Here is a 25,177-nt window from a genome sequence, read left to right on the forward strand (position 1 = left end):
AAAACCATTTCCCCTTATCCTGCAGTTATCTACCCTTTCAAAGAGTTGATTCTCCTCCTCTCTGTAGGCTCCCTTTAGGTACTGAAATGCTGCAATGAGGTCACCCCGCAGCCCTCTTTTCTCCAGGCTGAACAAGCCCAGCTCCCTCAGCCTGTCCTCATAGGGGAGGTGCTCCAGTCCCCTCATCATCTTCATGGCCCTCCTCTGGACCCTCTCCAACAGCTCCCTGTCTTTTTTGTACTGGGGGCTCCACACTTGGACGCAGTATTCCAGATGGGGCCTCACAAGAGCAGAGTAGAGGGGAACAATCACCTCCCTGTCCCTGCTGGCCATCCCTCTTTTGATGGAGCCCAGGATACCATTTGCCTTCCGAGTCACAAGGGCTCATGTTAAATTTTTCATCTATTAAGACCCCCAGGTCCTTCTCCACAGGGCTGCTCTCAAGGACTCTTAAGCAATTACTGTGACCAGGAATTGGAAAATTTAAGCTACCATGTTATTTACTTTCTCCTGACACTTGACAATGATGCATTCTGACACTCAAGTACAGAACTATGTTGCACTTGAAGCACAAGTCTGGAATCTGGGCCCAAAATAAGGAGGCTTGAATTGCTGCAGGGAAGATGGCATTCCAGAATCAGTAGCACATTTAATCAATAAAAAGCTCAAGTGGGAAAAAAAAAAAAAAAAAAAAAAAAGCACAGATATCACTATTCCAGATATATTCTTAGAGCCATCATGCTTTGACATGACTGTCCAAAAGCCAGACGTGATGCTGTTAACATCCTCAGATCACTCCAGCAAACAGCTGCAGATTCAACACTTCACTCATGTTTAACTTATCTCCATCCAAACTTTCAGACAGCTCTCTCCACACACTGGAAGCAGACAGGTCTGCAGGACTGCATGTGTGTCAAGGGACTGATCTCAGCAGCAGTTCCAAGGATATAGCACAGCAAATCACAGTGTTAGTGATTCCCAACTAGGAAAGAGCACAAAAGCCTGTGCCTTCTCTCACCTGATACAGTTAACTGGCTAGAGTAACGATTCTATACCTCCTTAAGTGATCCTCCTCTAACAGGAGCAAGAAGGGAAAGGTTGATACAGTGCAACTGCTAACAAACTGAAGACTGATAACTGCACCACTCTGGGGCACTAGAAATACACATTCAAGACACAGACAATTGCTTCAGTGCAAAGACAGCAACGCAACGCAAAAATTCACAGCCCAGAATGACAATCCAAGCTATTACCTCTTGCAGTCAAACTGCCTTCCCAAAACACCCCTAGTACCCCTTGTTATTAAAAGTTAACATACGCATGCACCATTATCCTGAAGATCCTTTGCCACTAACACCATGCACAGGTGAGAAGCTTTAAGCTGTTACAGCTCCTGAACACAAGGCATCTCTCCCCTGTTACACGGCTGGTTGGAAGAGGGCCATGCAGCCCATTTAATTCAATTCTCTTCCATCTGCCCTAGACAGTCATGCCCTATTAGCCTTCTGAGAGCAATTGTATTTAAACTGAAAAAATGCCAGGAGTCCACATACATCCAGTGTGCTTAGGATGTACTGTTCCAAGCCAGCACAGGCCTGCCAGCTCTGAGCTGCAGGCCAGTACCAGAGCAATCCCAGCCTCTGTATCATTCTGCCCAGCTTTTATTTATCTTTAAAGATGGTTTTAAAAATTAAACATGAGCTCTGTTCCAGAGACACCTTCTGCATTAAGTACCAGAGCTGAAAAACAGATTCAATTGACACCAAGAAAAAAAATAAATAAATAAAAAAGAGCATGCTTTGTTTTTGCTTTGCTCATTCCTCCCTTTGGAAGCTCTTCCCTCTACAACCAGATATGTGTACCAAAAACAGCACAGAGCAGCAGCATCACCAGCACCTAAAGCTCCTGCACGCACACAGCAGTCCTACAAACAAAACAGGTACTGATATGCTGCAGGCACAAGGGAACAAAGTCACCCACTGCACACAGGGCTAAACCCAGCATGGACAAAGCTGCAGAGCAGTGTGCTGCTGCCAGGATGCCATCAGTCACTACAGCAAATAAAGGGGAAGAGCTCAGATGCAGCCCTGAAGGTAACAGTGCAGCCACCCGATCCAGCAGCAGCTTCAGGCTTTCCCCACCTGTCCTGCAGAAAGATGGCAATTTTACAGACACATTTTTGTTTGAGATGACTAAGCATGATCTTTTCCCTTCCCACCAGCTTGCCTTCTTCTCTTGCACAGTAGCAACACAAAGCCTTCTCTGCTGGAGAAGAAAACTAGAAAAGGGTGAAAGATCACATCCAAACCACTCCATCCTTTTGCTCGTTTCCTTCAGGAAACCCTCTGCGGATGGTCCTCTGCCTTCAGCACATGCTCAAGTGGAACCATCCAGCCAAAGCAGGCCTTTGCTCAAAAGCACACCTTTTGGTATTTCCCCAGCACCTTAACTTCAGAGTAGGAAAAAAAAAGCGCTGTGGATTTGACATGTATGACTAATGTGATTCATACATGCCAGCAGAGCATCTTTCCCATCCCCAGCAATGTCAGTTCCAGGCATCACTTTACAATGACACTGTACAGCCTCACCGTTACACCATACAACTGAAAGCACAGGCATGACACAGGCACACAGCTTCCCAGCGGGCAAAAGGTCTGAGTGACGGCCACCAGCTTGCAGCCATGCCATGCCACCTGCCCAGACCTCAGCTCAGCTCCGACAGCAGGAGATGGGCACACACAGTCTCACCTACAGGGACCAACAACAAATGAATGAAGATCACGATACATCATAGAATGGCCTGGGTTGAGGAGGACCACAATGATCATGTAGTTTCAACCCCCCTGCTATGTGCAGGTCGCCAACCAGCAGACCAGGCTGCCCAGAGCCACATCCAGCCTGGCCTTGAATGCCTGCAGGGATGGGGCATCCACAGCCTCCTTGGGCAACTTGTTTCAGTGCGTCACCAGCCTCTGTGTGAAAAACTTCTCCTAATATCTCACCTAAACCTCCCCTGTCTCCGTTTAAAACCATTCCCCCTTGCCCCGTCACTATCCACCCTCGTAAACAGCCGATCACAGAGCAAAGAAAGCAGTTCCGTACTCAGAGCTCTTCCAGCCCCCCACCCCATCGCAAAGAGAACGTGCCGTATTACAGAGGCTTTCATACTGGGAAAATATTTTAATATAGTAAACAAGTCAATTTACCTCTCACATGGTTTAAATAAGTTTACGCTCATGGCTAAACAAAATTCGGGACTTAAACAACGGGTTACAGTCTACGGATCGGCATCGCTCCCAGGCGGTCCCGCACACCGAGCTCCTCGGATGGGCGCAGTCCGGCCGCGGTTCGGGGGCGAGGAGTGAGAAGAACGAAGCCACGGAAGCCCACAGCGACGAGAGTCCACAGCGCCGTCACACACAGCCCGTCCCTCCGCTCAGCGTCCGGCGCTGCCCCCGGGCCTCCACACCCTCACGGCGCACTGCGGCCCTCCCCGGCCCCGCGCGGCGCTGGGAGCTCCGCGCCGCCCGTCCCGGCCGGGCTCCCCCCGGGCGGCGGCGTGGGGCCGGGGGGCGGCGGGGCGGCGGAGCGCGGCGGCGGAGCGCTGCGGGGCTGCGAGGAGGAGTTGGCGGCGGGGCCGGGAAGCGACGGAGGAGAAGCCGAGGAGCCGCCGCCGCCGCCGCGCACCGGCTGCCAGATGAGGCTGTAGTAGACGGCGAGGACGATGGCGGCCAGCGAGACGGAGAGCACGTAGGCCAGCACGGTGGCCAGGCGCACCCACTTCTTGTTGGTCTTGGCCGCCATGCGAGCCTTCTTGTCCCCGGTGTAAGTGGCGGGCTTGCCCCGCTCCGCCCCGGCCTCCTTCTCCTTCATGGGGGCCCGGCCCTTGGCCCGCTGCTCCACCGACCCCTCCGTGGTGGCGGGGGCTGCGCGCCGCCGCTCCCCTCAGGACATGCCGCCGCCGCTGCCGCCTCCAGCCGCTACCCGCGCCGCTCCGCCGCGGGGCGGCCTCTGAGCGCCGGCACCGCCCGGGCGCGGTGCGGGGAGGAGGGGGTGCGCCTGCGCGCTCGGCCGCGCGGCTGTGAGGAAGGGGCGCGCGCCCCTGCGCAAGATGGCGGCTGCGCGCCGCCCTGCGCGCCTCGGGGCTCTGAGGCCGTCAGTGAGGCAGAGAAGAGGCGCGGGGCGGACCTTGCTGCTCCCTACTGCTGCGTGACAGAAGGCTGTGGCGAGGCGGGGTCGGCCTCTTGTCCCGGGTACGGCGATAGGCTGAGAGGCAATGGCCTCAAGTTGTACAAGAGGAGGTTCCGGTTGGATATTAGGAACGATTTCTGCTCAGAAAGACTGATGAGGGTCTTTCTGCCCAGGGGTGGTGGAGCAACCATCCCTGGAGGTGTTCAGGAACTCTCTTCTTTATAGTGTGAAATATTTACTCTGGGGAAGGCTGTGATAGAGCCTTTTGTCATCATTGTGTTTACCTCCCATGAATCTTAAGGCAGTCAGATGCGTTGCACGTGAAAACCTTGTTAACAAGGAGCTGCAGTTCCAAAAGAGGCCAATGGCAGCTGGAGAAATGGCTGTTAACCAGGAGGACCTCAGAGGAAGTGAGTGATTGAGTTTTCAGTCTGTTGCAGTGTTCCATTTTTCCCTTTTAATAGCAAGATGGATTGGGAGAGAAGGGGAAGTCTTCCATGCTTTATAACATAGTACTTGCAGTTCAGAGGAAGGCTTCTGGATGAAGGAAGAAGGTGCAATAACTTGACCACAATCACAATTTTTGGCACTGGTAAGGGTAGCAGTGATTTCCCTGCCTGTTCAGGGCTTGTGGGCCTTAGTGAGAACATGGTAGTATGAAAGAATTGCAGCTGGCAGCCTGATAAGGTGTGCAGGAATTCACACTTCAGCATGCATTTCTCCTCTTTCCGTTCCTGATAAAAGGCATTCTAGAAGCTATGAAGCAAAATGCTTTTTTTTTTTTTTTAACGGAAGGTAACACTTCTGATAGCTAACATTTTTTATTGTTTTACAGTAAGATACATATATTTATTGCAATGTTTAATGTTTAACATTAAAGCTTTATTAAACTGCAGCTAACAGCGTGCTCCACCTTCCTGAAGTGTTTAATTTTCATGAAATGGCACTGTAACCCAGTGTATCTAGGAAACATTCTTTACGCAGGTATCATAACTCTTCTACAGGCCCCTTATCTTTCTTGTACTGATTAATTACGCCTGGATGTATTTCTCTGGTTGAAAACAAATTTCATACACCTGAATAACATGAGCTGATGGCATCCTGCTGACACCACTTTCCTGAGCCATGAAAATGCATCTTGTTGTGTTCTGTAGATTCTATATATATATATATCTATATGTCTGGCTATGTATGATTGAACATGCCTTATGTTGCTTCTTAGATTTTCAGCTTGTACTTAATCTATCCTCTAAACTGCTGGTTCTCTCATTCTGGCTGGGTGTTCCTGCTATGGAGTGCTGCAAAGAGTTCCTTTATAGCACAGAGCTGTTCTGTATTCGTTCAGAGCTCTTTCTCTATTGATCTGTGTAGAAATCAGTTCATTCCAAACCCTTTGGCTGGCTTTGATCTCCTCTGGTGTTGCCACTAATGCAATTTATCATTGCCTCTGATGAAAGGCCGGTGAATTAACTCCCACAAACCTTTCCCCTTTATTCTTTCTTAATTTCAATCCTGGAGTTTTTGGAGGGAGGATTACATTTACAGGCTCTGGCAGTTTTTGCTTGATACCTGTTTAGTCCATATTATCATTTTGCATTTTAAGCCTCTCCTCGGAGGCACTATGTGGTTGCTTTATTGTTTAACTTTAAATCTCTTGTCATGGCTAGAAGTTGGAAGACAAAAAATAGAGTTGGAGTTGCTAGGTAAAAGTAAAGTATGTTGATTTTGATAAAGGATATTTAAGAGAGAGCAGACTGATACAGAAAACAAAGGCACAGAAGGTAACAATGAAATGGCAAGCATCAATAATGAGCAGCTACAGCTGTATTCTTTGATCTTGTGTCTCCAAGATCAGATTCCCCTCTCCTGAGAAGAAAACAAATCCTTCCAAATCTGTCCAAATGATTGTGGCTTTTTCACTGGTGTTACTTTTCTTTTTTTCCCTCTGCTCACCACAACTCAGCTTTTCAATCTAATAGCTTTCCTTTTCCATCAGTGGAGATCTTGGCAGACAGAATTTGCCAGGGATGCGCAGTGCAGCAGTAGAAGCAGCCTCAGCAAAGGCATTGTGTGCTGTGGTTGGGACCCACAACCACTTGGTATCACTTTAATGTGTTCAATTCCAGAGCAGCTGAAGCTGCTTCGGCTAGCAGATGTGGCAATAGATCATTCAGCATGAGTTTCTCTTCCTTGCCTTCCAAACACTTTTGCTCCTTCCACTCTGTGATTGCAGGTGTGTAGTTGTCCTAAAGTTGAACTGTGTAGTTCTTTAGATTTTACCTTGAAACTAATATCTTCACCTCCACATTGCATTTATTCTTTGCTTATTTAGGCTATGGTGTACCTCCTGACTGCGCTGAAGACTTGCCTTCCTAAAAGACAGCAATTCTCCCATCACGTTAAAGAAATTCACTGCCAAGCTCCCTTTGCCTTTGCTCTGATTAAGATGAGAGACAACGCATGTTGGTGAAGTACCAAGTCTTGTTGGTTTTTGCTGTAGTTAAGCTTTTCTTTTGACTGTGAACAGATGGGTGTGAACTTCTCTCCAGGTCTTCTTATTCAAGAGCAGGCAACTGCTAGGTGTGTGCCTTCTGTTCCTAAGCTTAGCTCCTTGCTAATTAATTGCTTTAAAGGCAAATGGGAGCCAGGAAGCCAGGCTGAAATAATGATATTTTCTTTGTCCCTTGGATTTCAGCAAAAATACCAAGCTGTGCCTAGAATGGTCTCCTGTGATGCAGAAATAGAGCTCTGGGGGCAGAGCACAGAGATGCTTGTGAAGTCAGTGAATGTGTGATTTCACAGTGCTTGTAAATCGATTCTCTCTGAGATTTTTGCCTCAAGAACACAAAAGGGATTGGAGTTAAAGGCACATGGTGCACCCTGGCACAGCAGCAGAGAGCTGTGTAGCCCTTGGACATCTAGCCTTTCTCCCTTGATGGCACAGACGCTGTACTCTGCTGGGTCTGACTGACTATAAACTTCTCTGATTTCTCACTTTGCTTGTCTGAGGGTCCTCCAGGAAACTCGGTTACTTCTGAGCTTGCTGCTTACCACCTTCTGCCTATGTTCAATTGAAAACCCAGGTACCAGGACAGATTGTTGAAGATTAGATGTTCCACCCGCTTGACTGCACAGTATTACTTGAATTCTGCTGCTACCTGTTGCAGTGGGAGGCTTGTTTGCTCTATGAGGTCCCCTGAAGGTTGTAGCTAAATAAACTTATAGTATTGATTTGTCCATGTTCAGAGTCAGTGAATAGTATCTACTGCTTCAGGACAGAGAAGACTTAATTAAGGGAAGATTATTGGCCTAAGATATCACCTCTGTACAGACCTTGCTTCTGAGAGTAGTGGAACACTAGGATAGATGCCTGGGAGGTTGGTGAGCCTCCAATGCTAATGGAGACCTCCCAAAGCTCTCTGAACTAATGTCTGTCAGTGCTGATAAATCACAGCTGATCCTGCCTTGGGATGAAGGGCAGGCAGGACGGCTTCCCACAGTCCCACTGTTCCTCTGCACTTGTTTTAACAGCTCTTCTGCCTTTCCTTCTTGTGCTCAGTCATTAGGAGGCACTTGAATGTGACACCCTGTAAACAGTCAGCTTGCTCTATGAGGTGTGCATCTGAGTTGCTGCATTTATGCCAGGTTGTTTAAAACTAAAAATTGTAATTTGCTTCCACAACACTATATAATCCCTTTTTTGAACTCTGACTCTGTTTTGGGGGGGTGGTTTTTGTTGGCTTTTTTTCAGTCTATGCCTCCAGCATGTGACTTTTGCAGGTAGATTATAGACTTTTTATTGGTTGTAAGGATGTAGTTTATTTATGGAGTCCTTGGTGACATCTGTGAGCTGAGGAGGGGAGAGATGGATGAGGTCTGCTAAAGTTTAAAGGGCAGAACAGGTGTGTTTAAATCCATTTATTTCTTGGCAGAAGTTCTTGGGCAAATACTTTGCTAGGCTAGCCTTCTGTCACACTGAGTGCCCTTGACAAAACAGTCTTTGAGACTCTGCTGTCCACTCTTTTAAACAAAATAAGCCTTATTTTACACTGTTGTTCCATCTCCTGTTTGTAACCTATAGGGATCCAAGTTTGTTCACCTCTAGCATTTTTCTGTCACACTTCAGAGTTTATTATGTCTTATGTGGGAGGGTGCTGTCTCTCTCATTAGTCCACTAGCAGATTTGGTTGGGAAAGCTGGGAATGTTCTTTTATTTCCTTCACCTTCTGATGTAGCTGTAGTAAGTGAAGTTTGCACAACCCACTGTCTTGCATTGACTTGGAAAGTGATCTGCAGAGGTTATAGGATGTGAGTAGGTAAGAATTTGAGATGGGACAGTGAGATCTGGTTTTGCTCAGGATAGAGGCCCTGAGCAGAAAGGTCCTGGTAGCTCAGAACAGTGATGCATCAGTGGCTCCATCCTTGTGTCATCAAAAAATTAAAAAAAAAAAAAAAAATTAAAAATCAACTCTTTAGGAGTGAAGCTATGCTGTCTGTGTAGAAATCTACAGCCACAAATCAGTGCTTCCTTTTGCAAGGAGGGAAGGCACACGTGTGTATACACCTAACACAGATGCAATATCTGAACACAATTCTTAGAGCTGTATTTTGAAAATAACCACCACTTTTCAAGCAATAGAACAGCGCTTATCAGCCACATAAACTCACCATGCTTCTTTCCTCTGATTTTCATGGTTTGTCTGAAGAAGTTGAGCTTTTCCACTTTTGAGTGGGGAATCATCGTAGTGTCATAGAACAATTTGGGTTGGAAGGAACCTTGAAGATCGTCTAGTTCCAATTCCCTGGTGTGAACAGGACAGCTAACCACTGTATCAAGCACATGACCAACCTCTGGGGATCGGGCATCCATAACTTCTGGGCAACTACTTTCAGTGCCTCACTACCCTCTGAGTGAAAAATGTCACTGTAACATCTACTCCAGGCTGTACAAGCTCAGCTCCTTCAGCTTTTCTTCACAGGACAGTTGCTCTAGCCATCTGAGCTTCTTCATGGCCTCCTCTGAACCCTCTCTAAAAGCTCCATGTCTTTCCTGTGTTGGGAGTCCCTTTGGATGGCTACCCTTCTTTCTGTTGTATCTACTGCACCACTCAACTTGGTGTCATCTTGCTGAGAATACTTGCTGAAGGCATGCTCAATCCCACTGTCTGTGTTGTCGATTGGCTGTGATCCTAAGGGTGTTCTTAATGATTTCAGGATTCCTGGGGCTCAAAATACAAAATGGAAAAGGGGGTAAGAAGAGGAATTCAGTTTTGCTTAGCTGTGAGTTCATTACTGATTTTTGAAGGCAGTGCTGAAGGCTCTGTGTGCAATATCATAGCTTCTTCACTAGAGGACAGCATTACACATTGCAAAGTGTAATTTCAATGGAACAGTGCTGGAAAAGATTTCTTACTGGTTTCAGAAGTGGGTGAGCTGGAAATAGGTTGGGATTGAGGAGTAATGTGCTAGAGCTCAGGAGCCATCCAGTCAAGGTGGTTCCTATATAGCATGACTTAAAATCACCATCTACGAATCTTACCGTGTTAAATCAGCAGAGGATGGTGCAAGCCATCTCGTCTCTCTATGTGCTTTGTGGGATGTAGAGGCAGCTGAATAGGTAGGACAAAGGAGATAAGGGCAGTTCAGGGGAAGGAATAAATACATTCAACGTCAGAACTCTTGTAATTGGTGGGATATACAGTGGATGAAGGTAAAGGATGAAAGCCAAGGAGGTGCAGTGAATGTGGGATGGCTGCAGACTGGGTGATGGGTCTTGCAGGAGAAAAATAGTGAAGGGCGGTCAAAATAAACGTTGCTCAAAGTGCTGTTGCTTCTGCCTTCTTTGATATCAGAGCTTTCAGCAGAGGGCAGGACTGTTTTATTCTATCACTGTTCCATCAGCTGTCTCTTCATGAGCTCTGACACAGCAAGGAGTGTGAAATGAGAGATAAGGAGGCTATGCAAAAGGAAGCAAGCTGCAGCCGAAGTAACCATCTTTATGCAGCCAGAGGTGTTGGAAGGTATCGCTGCAGTGCCAAGCAGCCACTGAGGACACTGCTGGCTTGGTTGCTTCTTCATATTTTTTGTATTCGTTGTTTTATTCTTCAGAGAAAGCTGACAGTATTGGGAAGATACAGCCGTTATGTCAACCGTTTACAGGCTGGTTTGGCCCAGTTCTGTGACGAGCAGGCTGGAGGGATTTCATAAAAATCCACGCCTCCGGAAAGAAGGGAACAGGAGACCCCAAAATAGTTGAAAACAGCGGCGATGATCTGAGGAGAAACAAACTAATTTACTAAATATATTATCAGAATGCAAGATAACGCACTGTAATACAATATAATTAAAATTGAAGCTAATAAATCAAATATAATGAGAGAGAGAATGTCCGAAAGGTGGGTAGGCCTCACCACATCGCTGAGGTGAGATGAGCAGCAGGGAGATGGGAGGAGAGCGGACGAAGAAGAGCGGACGAAGAAGAGCATCAGGTGACCTTGCCAGGAGTTCTATCTCCTCTCTGTGACTACAAAGTCCCCTGGGGAACATAGTTCTCCTTCTCTTCTGGGCAGGTAACCAGAACTTGAGCATTAACAGTTCAACTCCCAGTGCCCCACATGGTGTTATGATGTGGAATACCGAAAACCAAAAATCACAAAACCATGACACGTTAATTACACAGATCTGTGAGAACTCAGGAGGGAAGCAGAGATCCCCACAAAGCAGACGTTGCTTGTGAAGCAATTTGTGGTAAATACAGGATGGCCACGGGAACCAGGAGCTGTGACAGAAGGGATCAACTCAGTAGGTACAGTTTCCTCTCCTTACTGCAGCTTACTGTAGCCTTCCTCTATACATACTTAGGCCTCATGGTCTGTTCCTAAGCTGCTTGCAAGAACAGAGAACAAAACCACTCAGCAGTGTGTGGGTTGTTTCTCTGACATTTATGCCAAGTCACATGCTGTTGGTGGTGTGCCTGAGCTCCTCCATCTCAGCCTTTGGGACCTGGGCAGCCACTGTCATCTGTTTGGCTTGGGAGTAACAGAGTCTAAGCAGGCAGCTCCTGATTATGCTGGTGTGGGACTGAAGCACCCCACTGTATTCCCAGCATGTGCAACTTGGACACACGTGCACAGAAGCTTAGGTTATGAGACTTGAGGTGATACGTGCCCATGTCCCATTCTCAGCCATGACACTGAGCAACCAGTCTTGCTAAGTATGCTGGTAAATGCAGAAAACTCAATTGTAGCTGGCAGTGTAAAAGCTCACTTATTTGCTTTTTCTCAGGCAGATAAACTCTTGAAAGAAAAGAGATGTGCTCAGTATTCTGTTTCTACAGCATGATTCTGTCTGGCAGTTGCTGCCATCTTTGATTTATTTATTTTTTTTACAGCAGAAGCACTTCTTACAGGTCCATTTAATCTCCCTCTAGTTAACCTCTCCTCCCTTTTGCCACTGACAATTGAGAATGCTTAGGATTCCCTCAGACAGCCTGGGAAAGGACAGCTGATCTGCCTTTCATTGGCCTTACAGATGTAGGTAAGGTGGAGGTGAGAGGGGAAACCTCACCATGCAGCTGGCTCCCTTTTTGCACGAGTTCTTTATCTGCCCTTCTAAGAGAATATTTTTTTACAGCCTCTTGGCCTTTACTAACAGTAGCAAGTGCCACACCTGGACTTTCATAGAAGGATTAAATCTTACCATGAGGATGGAAATCCTATAGTAGCAGTGCAGCACAATTATCTCCACTTCTAATTAGTTGTGGGGCTGTACCTTTTTGACTTAAATTGAGTTTGCCCATCTCACTGTCTCCCCTGGTTACCTCTGCCAGAAGAAGATCCTTTTCTCCTTTGCTGTCCACGTGTTGTTCCTCTGCTTCATGTGCAGGAGCAGGATCCTGCTTTGCACTGTTTGTTATTAATCATCTGTTCTACTCTCCGTCACGTCCCTGCAGCTTCACTGGTACAATCCTCATTTGCATCTCCCCCGTTCTATGTTCCTAGGGAACCTGCAGTAGACCCAGCATGATTTTGCAGATCCTGGGTGCTCTCGTGGATGTTTCATTTCATCTGTCTGAAATTTCCTCCTGCCCTGCTGCTCTGTCTCACTTGGAGGTCGGCATTCAGATGAAACCCATGAGACAAAGGAAAAAAGTTCAGCCGGACCCCACAAACTGAGTCGTCTGTGTGATATTTGGCCCCGTTGCATGAAGGGGGCAGTCTGCCTGTAGCCAAACCCCACACTGCTCTGTAACCACATCTGCTGAAATAGCTTTGAGCGTCGGCTGGCAATGCCTGCGCTTTGTCAAAGAAAACATTTAAGGAAGTTCCCTTGCGGAAGTGCTCTGAACAGTGCGCTTTGCAACGGAACTCCGAGGAGCAGATCCCTCCTGGAGGGACAGAGTGCGTGCATGTGTGCCCATGCAGGCATCTCCACTCGTTGCAAGCTTTCCCTCCAGGTGACCTCGTGCCTGTTTGGAGAGCTGTTGATTTACAATGCAGATTCATCTGTCCTCGCCTGCTTGTTGTTGCCTCTCCTGAATTTGACTGGGACATAAGAGGCTGTTTGCTCTCTGATGCCAACAGTGGTGATGGCAGAGAGCCCTGCCATGTGAGAGGCAGAGATAGAGGAGAGGGGATGAAGGAGGAGTAAACTGTGTGACTCCTATTGCTTCTGTTAGCTGAGGAGCACATCTACGGGACAATGTCAGTGCTTACTCCTGTTCTGCAGCCCCCAGAGGTGAAGGAGTATCTGTCCAAGGGCGAGCGCTTCATCAAATGGGACGATGTGAGTACTGAGACTTCGCTTGGCTGGGTTGTATGCATGGTGACAGTGTTTTGGTCAGGTTTGCAGGGAGGCTGGGAGTGCATGGGGAATGGGGCACTGATTGCTGCTTTTCTGTGCAAAACCAGTCCTTGGGAAGGCAGTCGATGCTGGGAGTCTCCCTGGGCTGAGAGGTACACTGCATTTAGATGTATCTTGTGGAGCAGAGGGCAGGATTTACTCATTGCATGGACTCTCCATGCTTTGCAGATGAGAGGAAATTGGGCTCCAACTTGCTTCCTCTTACTGCCCTGCTTCTGGAGTTGATGGGAGTAAGCCTAGTCCTGTCTTGTGACTACTCTGTGAGCTACCAAACGCACGGCAGCTGAGCATTGAGCATGCTGTGCAAAGCTGCCTTCCAGCTCCATGTCCTCTTGTGTATTCAAAATATCTGGTCTGTGGGCTGAGTTTGCCTTTGAGGGGAAGAGAGTATGGATCAGCAGAAAAGTAGGGGTTAACTTGAGTATAATAGTTCTGCATCTCTCTTTCTGAGAAGGCAAGAAAGTATTTCCCCTAATATCTGGTGATGGCAGCTGCCCATCCATCTTGTTTGGAGTTTGGTCTGTGTGCTGTTGAGCGTGCACATAGGAAGGGCTCGTCCAATCGCTCAGAGTTATGAGAAGGCAATGCAGTGCACTGCTGACAGAACAGCTGAGTGCTAAGGAATACAGGTTGGAATACTACTGTGCAGTTATTCCACTAGTTCTGCAGGAAGATGATACCAAGCTTTGATAGAAAGAGCAACCTTCCCTTCCCTTTCCATTCTTCCCAATTGCCTGCAGAATGCGCCTGTGGCTTCCTTAAGGTTGAACAGGAAGTCAGTTTCTGAGAATAACAGAGGCCAAAGTTGCCTAAACAAAAGCTGAACACTTTCAGAAATTGAATCATAGAATGGCCTGTGTTGAAAAGAACACAGTGGTCATCTAGTCTGACTAAACTGCCATTGACTTTCTGTGCACAGTCCAGGGAGAGGCCACTATCCAAAAGCTTGAAGCTGTTAAGTACTTCCCTGAGAATTTCTGGGATATTCAAGTTTCCTTGAAACCCAAAGTGTGTTGAGTTGGACTCCCAACACCCACTAAGGATTTATGTTTGGAGTGAGTGCACTCAAGTCTTGTGTGCATTCTTGCTCAAGATTTACAAGACTGAATTTCTTGGAAAGGCTTCTCCTAACTATTTACTAAGTTTACAAACTTGATCTCCAACAATAATGAAAGCCTTCACAAGTGCTGGTCACGTTGCTCCATCTTATCTTGCTTTCCTGCAGTTATAGTAGGCTGCAAAAGAAAGTGGAAAAAGCTCCAGCCTGTCGGTTTGCTGATGGAGGGTGAGGTGAAAGCAGCTCTTCAGAGGTTGTAGAGCCTGCAGTTTTTTTCTGACTCTTTGAAGGGACCTGGCCATGCTGTTGTTAACAGGTTTGGCCTTTTTCTGCAGTAGCTGAGGAAAAGGAATGAAAGTAGATCCGTTTGGCTTCCTATAGCACTGTAGGTTGGGCCTGCACTGGAGCTTTCACTGTACCCAACAATTTCTTGAGTAGAGCAAAAACACCTTGCATTTGTAAATGTCTTCTCCAGAGGAGAGCATGGTAGGGTCCACGCTGGGCTGGATTGTTCTGACCTGTCTTACTGGGCTAGCTCCCAACATTTTGAGCAACTCTGTGGTGCTTTGCTTAGCATCTGGCAAGCTGAGGCTGCCAGTTAAACTGGGGAGATTGTCTTACTATATGATGCTTTCAAGTACCAGCTTGGAAAACTTTTCAGAACCTCGGTAGTCCAGGATGGAATAGTTGACCTCTTAGATGGAGTAGATGTGAATGGATTTGGCTGTGTGCTGACACTTAACCCTCTAAATTAGGGTTTTCTGTGAGATTATGGAATCTCATGCCAGGCCACATTACAGAACAGCACTCGCTTTCTGTCCTAGAATTGAACTCCACAGCATGAGCAGCAACCACTTCAGCTGCCAGACCATCTTCTATGGAATTCACCATCTCCTCTGTTGTCAAGGAGCCAACTCACAGCAGAGTATAGCCGTGCCCCACAGCTACCCTTGTCCTCGATCAAGAGGGCAGCTGTCCTTATTGTGGCCTCACCTCGCCTTCAAGAAAGCTGCTTCACAAGAGATAAAATTTATCTAGAAAGAAGGCAGAATACTCAGCGGTAGCATTACAGTGTCTGTTTTACTCTTTGTGGCATGGAAGAACCCAAGGAAAAATGACAAATACGCTTTCCAGATTCCATTACAGCTTTCATCTCAGTAGCTGAGTATTTCAACTTCCTGAAGTCAATTTGAAGCCTTCTTAGAAATGGCTGATAGGCCTTGTGATTCTATCATCTGTGGCTCCAGAGGTCAAGTGCAGTCAGGAGCCTGCTTGTTTCCAAAGAGCTCGTGATAATTCATCTCTTAGTTTGCATGCAAGATGGGAATGGATGTTGTGCTGGGAATGTCTGTGAAGTTGGAAGTTGTCTTTTTTTTTTTTTTTAAATAGTCCATTTAGAGCTTAATGCATGGAACTTAAGAAATCCTTCCTAAAGTAGATTCATCTGTTATACTGAACTCTTCTTGACTAGATCCTGCAGACTGCAAAGAGAGTCACAATGGCTAGCACAAGTAGACATCTAGGTGGTGTCTCTTCTTGGCCTTGCTCCTTCTGGAATTCAGAAGGAAGCAGGTGCCTTGAAGGCAAGGCAGTTCAAGTGGAACAGTCACATCTACAAGGACTTTCTCCCTTATTGACTGTATAGAAATATTCAGAGGAGTTGCTTTAGCTAAATGCATAGGGTTAGGTGAGACCTAGGCTTCAGGAGGGATTAGCATTTGTAGCTTCACAGTGTTTCTCTGGAGATATACCGAAATTACTGGTTCATTTCCATAATCAGATGGTGATTCACCTTGCTGGATTTGTGTTTTAATGAAGAACCTTGTATGACTGAAGGAGTCTATCCTGAGATATGAGGTGCTAACATTTATTGTTTGCTTGTGTTTGTGTTGGGTTTTTTTTTGATGTGTTAGGAAACAGCAAGTGCTTCTCCTGTGATTCTTCGGGTGGATCCAAAGGGCTTTTATTTATACTGGACGTATCAGAACAAGGTAAGTGTTAAGATTGCACAGGTCAGTCACCAAACAGTCGATTCAGGTTTGTGCAAAATTAAAGCACAGGATGACACAGAAAGGAACTGTATTGATATGCCTGTTATGCGGCTTGCTAAAGGATTCTTGAAACCAGTGCAGTGGTGCAGTTAGGATAAAAATAGCTATAAATGTACAGTTAACTGTATGCATCATCAGCTAATATATGCCTTTTGTGTTGTCTGTAGTGTGATTAACTGACCTGCTAGGGATTTTTTTTTTCTTTTAAAGAATGAAGGTAATGATGTAGAGGCTACGTCAGGTCTGAAGACTGATTTGTGCTCCTCCATGGCCAACATGGTTTGCACCATGGTGGTGGCTGTAAAACACAAGGGTGAGAGTGGCCAGAGGGGAGTGAGATGCCACAAACTTAGGAAGGAGAACTGAGTTCCTTGCTGCTGGGTAGCAACAAGGGGTGGAGGGATCTGGCTTGCCAGGAGGTGGAAGGCTGGGTTTACTTCTGCTTTCCAGAGCAGAGCTGTGGTTCAGCTCTACTTCCTCCTTGTGACCTACATGCTGAAGAAGCATGGTAGATAAAGAGACAGAGCCAGTACTCCTCCTCAGCAGCCTGGCCAGGCAACCTGATGTGATTCAGTGAGCTCTGAATTCTCAGAAGATTGGCAGCTTGAGTTAAGCACTAATGGCAGCTTGAGCAAGGCACTGCACACAGCCACAGCATCTGAGAATAGTGTTGCAACGCTGGAGACTGTGACATCCCTGTCAAAGGCGTGCTGGTCTTTCCCATCCCTCTCTGTCACTCATTCTCCCTTTCAAGGACTGCTCACTCCTGGTGGTAGAAGTTAAGCTGTAAGGGTTCGGCCAGACAACAGGAAGAATTGATGCACCAAACAATGGGGTGAGAGGCTGTTGTCACTCATCAAAAATGCGTGTTTCACGGGGCTAATGGTGGAAGGGATTACTTGGTTACTTGGGAAAGGAGCTGCAGTAAGGAAGTCAGGACATGCCATAGCTCGAGGAAAGCCAGACAGAGGCATCTAATTTTCTTGGAAAATGCCATTGGTGATCACCTAATATAAACAGATTTGAGAGCTGCAGCAGAGCAACAGCCCACTTTGCATCCTTTGGCAAGCATTTGTCTGGCCCTTTCCCCCTCTTGTGCATAAGGTAGGTGGAGATTCAGAAAGGAAAGAGATTAGGAATAAGATTTTAATTCTGTTTGACAATAAAGTGGGGATACAGCCAGAAGATATGGTATCCACATTGTTCTTTATTGTGATCTTGGAAAATATCTGCTGCAATGGGTATAATTTGTTCTCCAGACTTGTGGTGAACAGGCAAATTAGTAACAGAGGAAGGAAATTCAGGTTGGATATTAAAAGAACAAACAAAACAGACACAACAACTAGCCAGCAGTAGGGACAGTGAGGACATGGAGTGGGGCTGCCTAGGAAACCTAATGGGGTGTCCTCCATGGGAATTGCTTCAGAAAGTCTTCTGGTACAAGTGAGAGAATGTAATAGTAGTGTAGGACAGACAACACGTGTGTCAGACCTTTGCATGTGCTTTTTTTGCACTATTCTTCTCCATAAATTGAACTAAATGGTACAAAGTAGGATAAACACACAGCTGACACCAGCTCCGTGCTCCTCCTCTGCAATGCATGAGAACTTCATGTTCTACCACAGCTCTATGTAGATTCTTAATTTTCAAGATCATGCTCTCTGCTTCATTGGGTTTTATTTACCCAGCTCTAGTTCAGCATCCTCATCCTGCCAGTTTGTAGCTTGAGGTGAAGGTGCAGGTGCAGTGGTGTTCCTGTTCCCTGCTTGGCAAAAATACTATCTTAGATTCTCCCACTCCTATTGTTTTTTCTTGGATGTCTGGACCAGCTCAAGTGTACTGTGGCTATTTAGAGCCAAATCTGAAGCTCAGAGTGTGATCAAGATGGAGGAGAGCTGGGTAGAGAGGAGCCATGTTCATCTCAGTAAACTACAGCAGGTTTCTGGCCTCAACCTGAAAATGATGGTGCTGCAGAAGCAGCATCATCTCTGCACTAACTAGCCTGCCAGGTGGGTGTAGTGCAGCTCATGTTCTGGTGCTGGTTCAGACCTGCTTTGCAGCTTCTAAGGGCTCTGGGAAGGTTTCAACTTCCTCCTTTCTTTTCTTCATCATCCTTGTCCTTATTCTCTTGTAGGAGATGGAAATTCTGGATATAACCAGCATCCGAGATACCCGAGTAGGGCGATTTGCCAAAATCCCCAAGGTGAGTGTGTGCTTTGTTGTGCCAGTTTGTAGGGGGATGGAAAAGCTGCCTGTGCCTTTGACACAAGCTGAGGCAGTTTAGCCTGACCTTATGTTACAAGAAGGTTCACATCAAAACTATGTAAGTATAGACAAGCTACTACTCTTGTCCCTGAACTCCCCAGCAGTCCTCTGTGCACCTAACAGACTCTTACAGACTGATACATATGAGCTTGTTGAAAAGAAAGCTTGGAGAAAACAACAATTCAACTTCCAGGTGCGTGCCAAAAGAGTGATTTTCTGCTGTGCACTACAACAAAGCTCTCTCCTGCACCATGCATCTGGCTAGTTTTAATCTGGACCTGCACTGGGGGGTCCTGCAGGGGACTTGTGATGATTCTGTGTTGAGTCACGAGAGCTGCTCTTGTACAAAGATGCACAAGTTGGGTCAAGGCAGCCACAAACCTGGAGTTACAGTGAGTCCAATGCAGCATGTGGTGTTCTTTTCCTTTAAAGGGAAGAAAATGTAGTAATGGCAAAAGTTGCTGTTTTTTCAAATAGTTTTCAGTCGCCTGTTTGCAGGGTGCACATGACTATGCCTTTGTTTTTGGTTTCAGTTACAACTGAAGCTTCCTGCAGCACAGTTGCCCTTGTTAGGACTTTTTCTGAGCCTGATTTTTGTTTGTTTTGAACTTTTCTATGTATGAAGTAGAAGATGGAAGCTGGAATGTGAAATGGAAACAAAAAAGTAAAGATAATGGTTCCATATGGTAACGTAGATGATTCTCTGTCTAATGTGAAAGAAGAAGATTTTGCAATCCATACTGAGAGACTTGAGCGGCCTCTTTGCGTAAGAAGTACGGTGTTTTCCTAATACCTCTCTGAAAATGTCTAATCAGAGCTCCCTAAGGCTGGTGCTTCTCGAAAGAATGTAAAGAGATGGCTGATAAAAGTACAGCAGAGATGAAGAGCAGTACCCATTCTCTCACAATTCTGAAAAATCTTAATTCCTTCTGATAAGCTTTCTTCTCAGAAAATCATTAGAGCTAAACACATTTGAGTTCTAAACACTCCTACAGTTTTGCCTGCAACTCGTTTTGTGGGAATAATGCCTGGAAAAAAAGCTATCAGGACTTTTTGTTGTTGTTTGAGAGAGAGAATCGAATGTTTGGAGCTAATAGAAGAGAGTACTGCACTCAGAGAGTGCTATGGAAAAGACCTACCTAAAGGAGAGACCTGAGGTACTGTTTTCTAGGGCCATAAACTCTAGGAATAAACTGTTTACAAAACAAATTCAACTTTGTAGATTAGAAGTTAGCAGTGGAAGCGCTGAGGCTATAGGTGGGTGTCTGTTTGGCAGCAGCAACCGAGCAAGAGAGTGACTTAGAGCTCAGTAAGTATTTAAGGAAGACTTTTGTTGCAGACTACCAGGAAAAACATGGCAGTCCAAGTATCAGTATTGCCTCTAGACAGAGGAATGAGAATGGGGAAATGTAGAAAAGAGCATGACCAATAAGGGCATGAAATGGCTGCTGTAGGAAGAGATTTGGTGGGAGAGCAGACTGCCTGCAGACTGGCAAAAAAAAAAAAAAAAAAAAAAAAAGGAATTGTAGACTATTGTGGTATGTTACAAAATCAGCATCTGAATGGAGAAGGTGAGCGTGAAGCGGTTGTTCAGTGTTTCTTCCCATGAGAGCTACACATCAAGTGGAATTTTCCAAAGATTCGTCGCAAGCAAAAGGAGGTTCTGCTGTTTGACTTGTGTCATTGCATGGTGGGATGTCTTCTTGCACAAGTCATGAAAATGTATGTGATTTTAAAGTTAGGTCAAGAAGGGAATGCCCTTTGAGGATCTTAAATACAAGATAAGACCGTGGCTTGGAAAGTTACTGAGCCATAAATTGCTGGAAGCTGCAGAAATGTGTCAGGGATGTATCATTGCAGTTGCCCTTTCTTTTGCAGGCATGTGGGTGGCTCTTTGGTCTGACCTGGTGTGGCTATTGTATTCTAGCTGTTTTAATAGGCCAGAGGTGGTGTAATACAGTGTTGGGAAATGGCTACAGTTCATTTAGGAAAAAAAAAAAAAGAAACAAAGGTCAAGAATTAAGTGATTTATTAAGTATTCTCAACGGTCGCAAGTGATGCACATGGTGATAACCTCTGCTGTGAAAATCCCAAGTGCATTTCAATCTCTGCATCTCAGATTCACATAATATATCAGTCTCTATTTTATTTCAGGGGATTTTCTGGCCTTTCTGTGATGACATATATAGTAAAGTGCATTAGGCTGGCTCCTTATCAACTTTGATGGAAGGACTTGTGTGGGCACTGAAATGGGTACTGAACCAAAACGATGGGAGAGATGTACCATCTGGGCCTGGCAGTTTCCAGTTCCCACATGGCTGTGCTGTCCTGAATGCTTCTGCAGAGCACGTTGGAAGTCCTCAGCAGTGTGTTCATGTGGCTTTGCTGAGGGCAGGATTTGAGTGCACACAGAAATGCAGAAAGTGACAATTTCTTGGCATGAGTCACCCTCCACATGGTGCATTCAAGTCTGGTGCATCATTCCTATCAGGTATCAATATGGAAATCCAATGGGACAAAGAGGTGGAGAGTGGAAGAATGGAGATATGTGCCATTCTCCTATGTTGCCCTTGGAGCAAAGACTCTCCACTTGCTTTATTTCCTTTCAGAGCTCCACAAAGTGTTTTGCAGCTTTTTTTTTTTTCTTTTTGATGGGAGTTTCTTTCTTTGAGAGCCAGGGCAGGGTGAACTTTGGCAGATGTTCAAGAGTAATAAAGATAAGAATTAGCAAGGGCTTCTAACATAAGTGAGACAAGATAAAAAGCTATTGAAGGTAGTTCAGCAGCATGCTAAAGCAGATCAAGATGTTATTTACAATGCAATTTTCATCTTTTTATTTGAGCAACAAAGAACAATAACAGCTGTTCCATTTTGTTTTCTTCTGATGCACCAAGAACCCAGAACACTTGCACAAGCCAATAATTAGTACTACAGTATATGATGCTGTAGGCCAGGCTGCTGAGCTTTTGGCTTCAGCTTGGGTTTTGTATGGGCATGTCAGCAGGCATGGGCTTTGAAATGAGTCCCATTTTTCACAAAACAAACTTGTGTTTTCTCACTAATGTTCATTATTATGATACAATTTCATTCTTTGTACATATTTTGTTGCTTTTGAACCCAGACATGCAAACTCCGAGGACACAAAGTCTGTATCTCTCCCTCATCTGTTCCTGTTTAGTTCCAGCAGGCTGAGGGTTATTTGATGCCATGTGAATCTGTGTGCTGCTGCATTCTCCATCTCCTTTAGATAAGGCAGCAGTGAGAGCTGAGGGTGCTTAGCTGCATCTCTTCTCACTTGTCCCTCCAGGATGTTTGGCACAGAGACATGCCCTGCCACAGATGTGGTGCTGCTGTCCTAAAGAATGCATGGGGAGAGAGTTTCCTTGTGTTGTCTTCCAATATTGCACTCCAGCACTGCATCATGAAGATACAGAACTGTCATATATAGATTATTTCATGCAGCTGGAGCAAATCCTGTGTGTCATCTGCTTACGTCTGTTTCAAGTGGAGAAAAGGCTCTTTCCATCTCTTGCATTAAGTTTGGTTCTTTGTGTTTGCATGAGAATTTGCTTTTCTTGGGATTATGAATATGGTTTATACAGATCAGGTTTTTAGGGAAATCAGGAGAGTGGGAAGTGAAATGAAAGCTGATTCTGTATTTCAGCCATTCTGCTGCTGTGTTGCTTTCTGCGTGTGTGTTTTTTCTAAGTGGATTTGCTAAGCATATTTCTCTTCCTGATTTGCATGGCTAATATGGTTGCCTATTTTCATGGACTGATGCCTCCTTTTCTGTCCACCTGCAGTGTGGCACTGAGGAATGGCAGTGAAGCTGCAGTACAGGAGAGCAAGTTATTAAAAAGGCAAAACATGGCATCAGGGCAGCATCTGGTCCGCCCTCGCCATTGTTATGCCAGCATCACTGCCTTTATCCCAGGAGGGAGATAATCCCTTAGTACAGCAGGCAGCACAAAGTGAGTGAGTAAGTCACTTATTTCAGGCTAGGTGGGAAATATGCTGGGAAAATATGACCCAATTTAGATCCCTAAGGAGATCATCCTTTCCTCTCCTTGCCCCTCTCCCTGCTGTAGTTTGCAAACAGAGGTGTTAGGGGGTGTCCTAAACTATGCTGACAATGTGCATCCCATTTAGATAGCTGTATAGGCTAAGGCTGTCCACTTCCTGTTCTGAGGCGGAGGTTGAGCCATTGTGAGGGCTTGCATGTGCCCAGCTTTGTCTGCAGAGCACAGGTGAAAGCTTAGAACCAGCTGGGGACACATCCTGAGCAGAAGCTGGGAAGCCAAGTGACACCAGATTGCAGAAAAGGAAGGGGAGGAGCCGCCTTGTAACAAATACAGGAAATGAGCTCAAACCACAAGTTCTCTATTGTCTTAGCTTCATAGAATTTACAACACTAGAGGTAAGAAAGCTGAACAAATGCTCCTTTGCAAGATGAAGTTAAACGTGAAACTAAAATCTAACACATTGCCACTTGTAGTTTAAGTTCCATCAAGTTGGACTCATTTATCCTTGTGTGTCCCTCCCAACTGGGATATTCTATGGTTCTCAGAGTGTGGTAGGATACGTGGGTGCTGTTGGCTTCTGCAAAGAAGACTTGCTTACAGTACAGGAATGAGCAACTCTAGAAACTCTTCAGCTACTAGAAAGTAGTTCTGGATGGCTGACTACCTCTCCCCTTCAATCCCTCCAGATCCTATTGGATTGTACATATCTCAGTTACCACCGAGGAAAGGCTTTTATGAAGGGAGGTCTGGCATTCAGGTGGTCTTGAATTATAATCCATCTCATTCTTTTTTTTTTTTCTTCTTATTTGCTACAGATGTGCCCACATTGCAGATGCTGCAGAAATTTGGAAAAATGCAGTGGAAAAAGCCTGCACAGTTTCTCATAAAATATACATGCAGTTTTCTGTGCGAGACACAGCACATGAGGGTTCCTGTAGTGAGCTGTTTCAGTTTCAGCTATCACAGTCCAAATGTAAATAGAAAATTCTGTGGCTGAAACAATTGCCCGTGTTTGAATCAAGCAATTCAAAGGAATGAAAATAGTCATGGGGTTTTTTGTTGGCTTTGTCAGTCTAAGACCAACTTTCATCAATAAAAATGTAGATGTTGTCCAGTTATAGCAGCTCGATGACTTACCCAACTGGAGGTGAGCTGCAGGCCTGATTTGGTGAGTGCTCTACATTTATAGCAAGCACATGAAGTCATTTAACTTAAAGGTCTCTCGTTGAGGTTAGAGTGGTATCTGTAACGTGCTAGGCTATTACTGATGCTTTAACTTGTTGAAATGGAGTAACTCAGCCATATGTCTAACATACAGCTTCCAGCTCCAGCTGCATTTCTGAGCCTGCCCTGTCCTGCTAGCAATTGCTGGTGATGAATTTTGCCCTGTTTCTGAAGGAGCAGTGCTCTGCCAGTTTGCTTTGATGGATCCTATGTTTCAAATAATGAATTGCTGTGCTTTATGGTAGGCCGTGGGAATGTTGTCCTTCTGTTATAAATAGCAACCATCGGTGTAACTCAAGGATACCTTGGCTCAGTTATGCCTTATGTAGGATAGGAATGCATAAAACGCTAAATAAGTTAAAGGGATTCTATAAATACTTTCATGTGGTGATGAAATCCCAGTATGACTAATCGGATGAGCTTTTCACTTATCAAATCTCTGGTGAGCCATCGCCTGGGACATTGTGATTGCTATGGAAAAAAAAGACAACAAATTTAGCAACTGACAACAAGAAGAAAATGTCAGTTGGAGAGAGAGAGTGAGCTTCTGTCCACAGCAACTTAAGTCTGGTCGGCCTTCTGGGACCGCAAGCAGCACCTATCTTGTGCTGAGGCAGGCTACTGCAACAGGTGTCACACGAATTGAAAAGCCTTTCTTAGCATTTGTGGAAACACAAATGGTTGTCTGTGCTAACTTGGTTACGTACCCATGCTAATTGGAGGTCAAATGCTCCTCTCTCCGCCTGCCTGCAAGTTGAAGCCGAGGTTTCACATGCGATTTCTTTAATAGTAATTTCCTATGTGTATTTTTTCAGACCAGAAACGGCTGTTTGTGCACTGATGTTGGTCACAATGGTTTCTTTCTTGGAGGATCTTGGTGATGCAGGCTACAGAAAAGAAATGGAAAATAAGAAAAGATGAGAAAGATCACATAATTTTGCAACTGTTGAAAAACTTGAGTCCATGTTTGCATTGGATCCTGTAATTTTTTTTTTTCCTGTGCAGTTTGCCTCATTCTCCTTTTCACCCCACTTGTTCTGTTTGTGTTGCAGTGCCAGAAGCTCCGCGAGGTTTTTAACTTGGATTACCCTCACAGCACCTTTCTGCTGAAAACTCTGACGATTGTATCTGGCCCTGACATGGTGGACCTCACTTTCCATAACTTTGTGTCCTACAAGGAGAATGTTGGCAAGGTATGTGAGCCGGAGGGCAGAGAAGCACTTTGAAGGACAAAGAGTTGGCACATTCCAGAGGGAGCAGGAAAGGAGCTGTTGGGATTGCAGCTCAGCAGTATCAGCCCAGGCCAGTGCCTTGTCTATGCAGTGTACTTGTGCTTTTCCATCAGCTGCCTCCACCTCTGTGTGTGTGTGTGTGTGTTTTTTTCCAGAGCTGGGCTGAGGATATTATGGCCATTGTTCAGAATCCCCTCACATACAACGCTTCTCGGTACACCTTCCTAGAGAAAATGTAAGTGGTTTCTGACAAACATTGCTATCTGAAACGCT

General features: G+C 45.6%; 2 protein-coding genes across 3 annotated transcripts in view; one reads left to right on the forward strand and one right to left on the reverse strand.

Moving 5' to 3' along the window:
• Nucleotides 1-1,781: 1,781 nt before the first annotated feature.
• INAFM2 (InaF motif containing 2) lies at nt 1,782-4,220 on the reverse strand. Its single transcript, XM_090140272.1, has one exon. The coding sequence runs from the start codon at nt 3,871-3,873 to the stop codon at nt 3,472-3,474; it is 402 nt and encodes a 133-aa protein (XP_089996398.1). The 5' UTR covers nt 3,874-4,220; the 3' UTR covers nt 1,782-3,471.
• Nucleotides 4,221-12,181: 7,961 nt separating this feature from the next.
• PLCB2 (phospholipase C beta 2) overlaps nt 12,182-25,177 on the forward strand; it is a 39,814-nt gene continuing 26,818 nt past the window's right edge. Inside the window, exons 1-5 of one of the 2 annotated variants that reach the window (XR_016466642.1) lie at nt 12,182-12,975; nt 16,024-16,101; nt 18,296-18,364; nt 24,725-24,865; nt 25,060-25,139. Coding sequence is in view for 1 of the 2 variants with exons in the window: in XM_031607405.2 (XP_031463265.1) it covers nt 12,892-12,975; nt 16,024-16,101; nt 18,296-18,364; nt 24,725-24,865; nt 25,060-25,139 (452 nt within the window). In the remaining variant the exon portion in view is untranslated. The remainder of the gene's footprint in view (nt 12,976-16,023; nt 16,102-18,295; nt 18,365-24,724; nt 24,866-25,059; nt 25,140-25,177) is intronic. The other variant, XM_031607405.2, reaches the window with a different exon arrangement.

This window comes from Phasianus colchicus, chromosome 5 (assembly GCF_987193195.1).
Source record: "Phasianus colchicus chromosome 5, bPhaCol1.hap1.1, whole genome shotgun sequence".
Classification (NCBI taxonomy): Eukaryota; Metazoa; Chordata; class Aves; order Galliformes; family Phasianidae; genus Phasianus; species Phasianus colchicus.

What these genes read in the sequence shown, in the direction of transcription:
- INAFM2 (XM_090140272.1), bottom strand. Translation starts at nt 3,873, where the DNA reads ATGAAGGAGAAGGAGGCCGGGGCGGAGCGGGGCAAGCCCGCCACTTAC.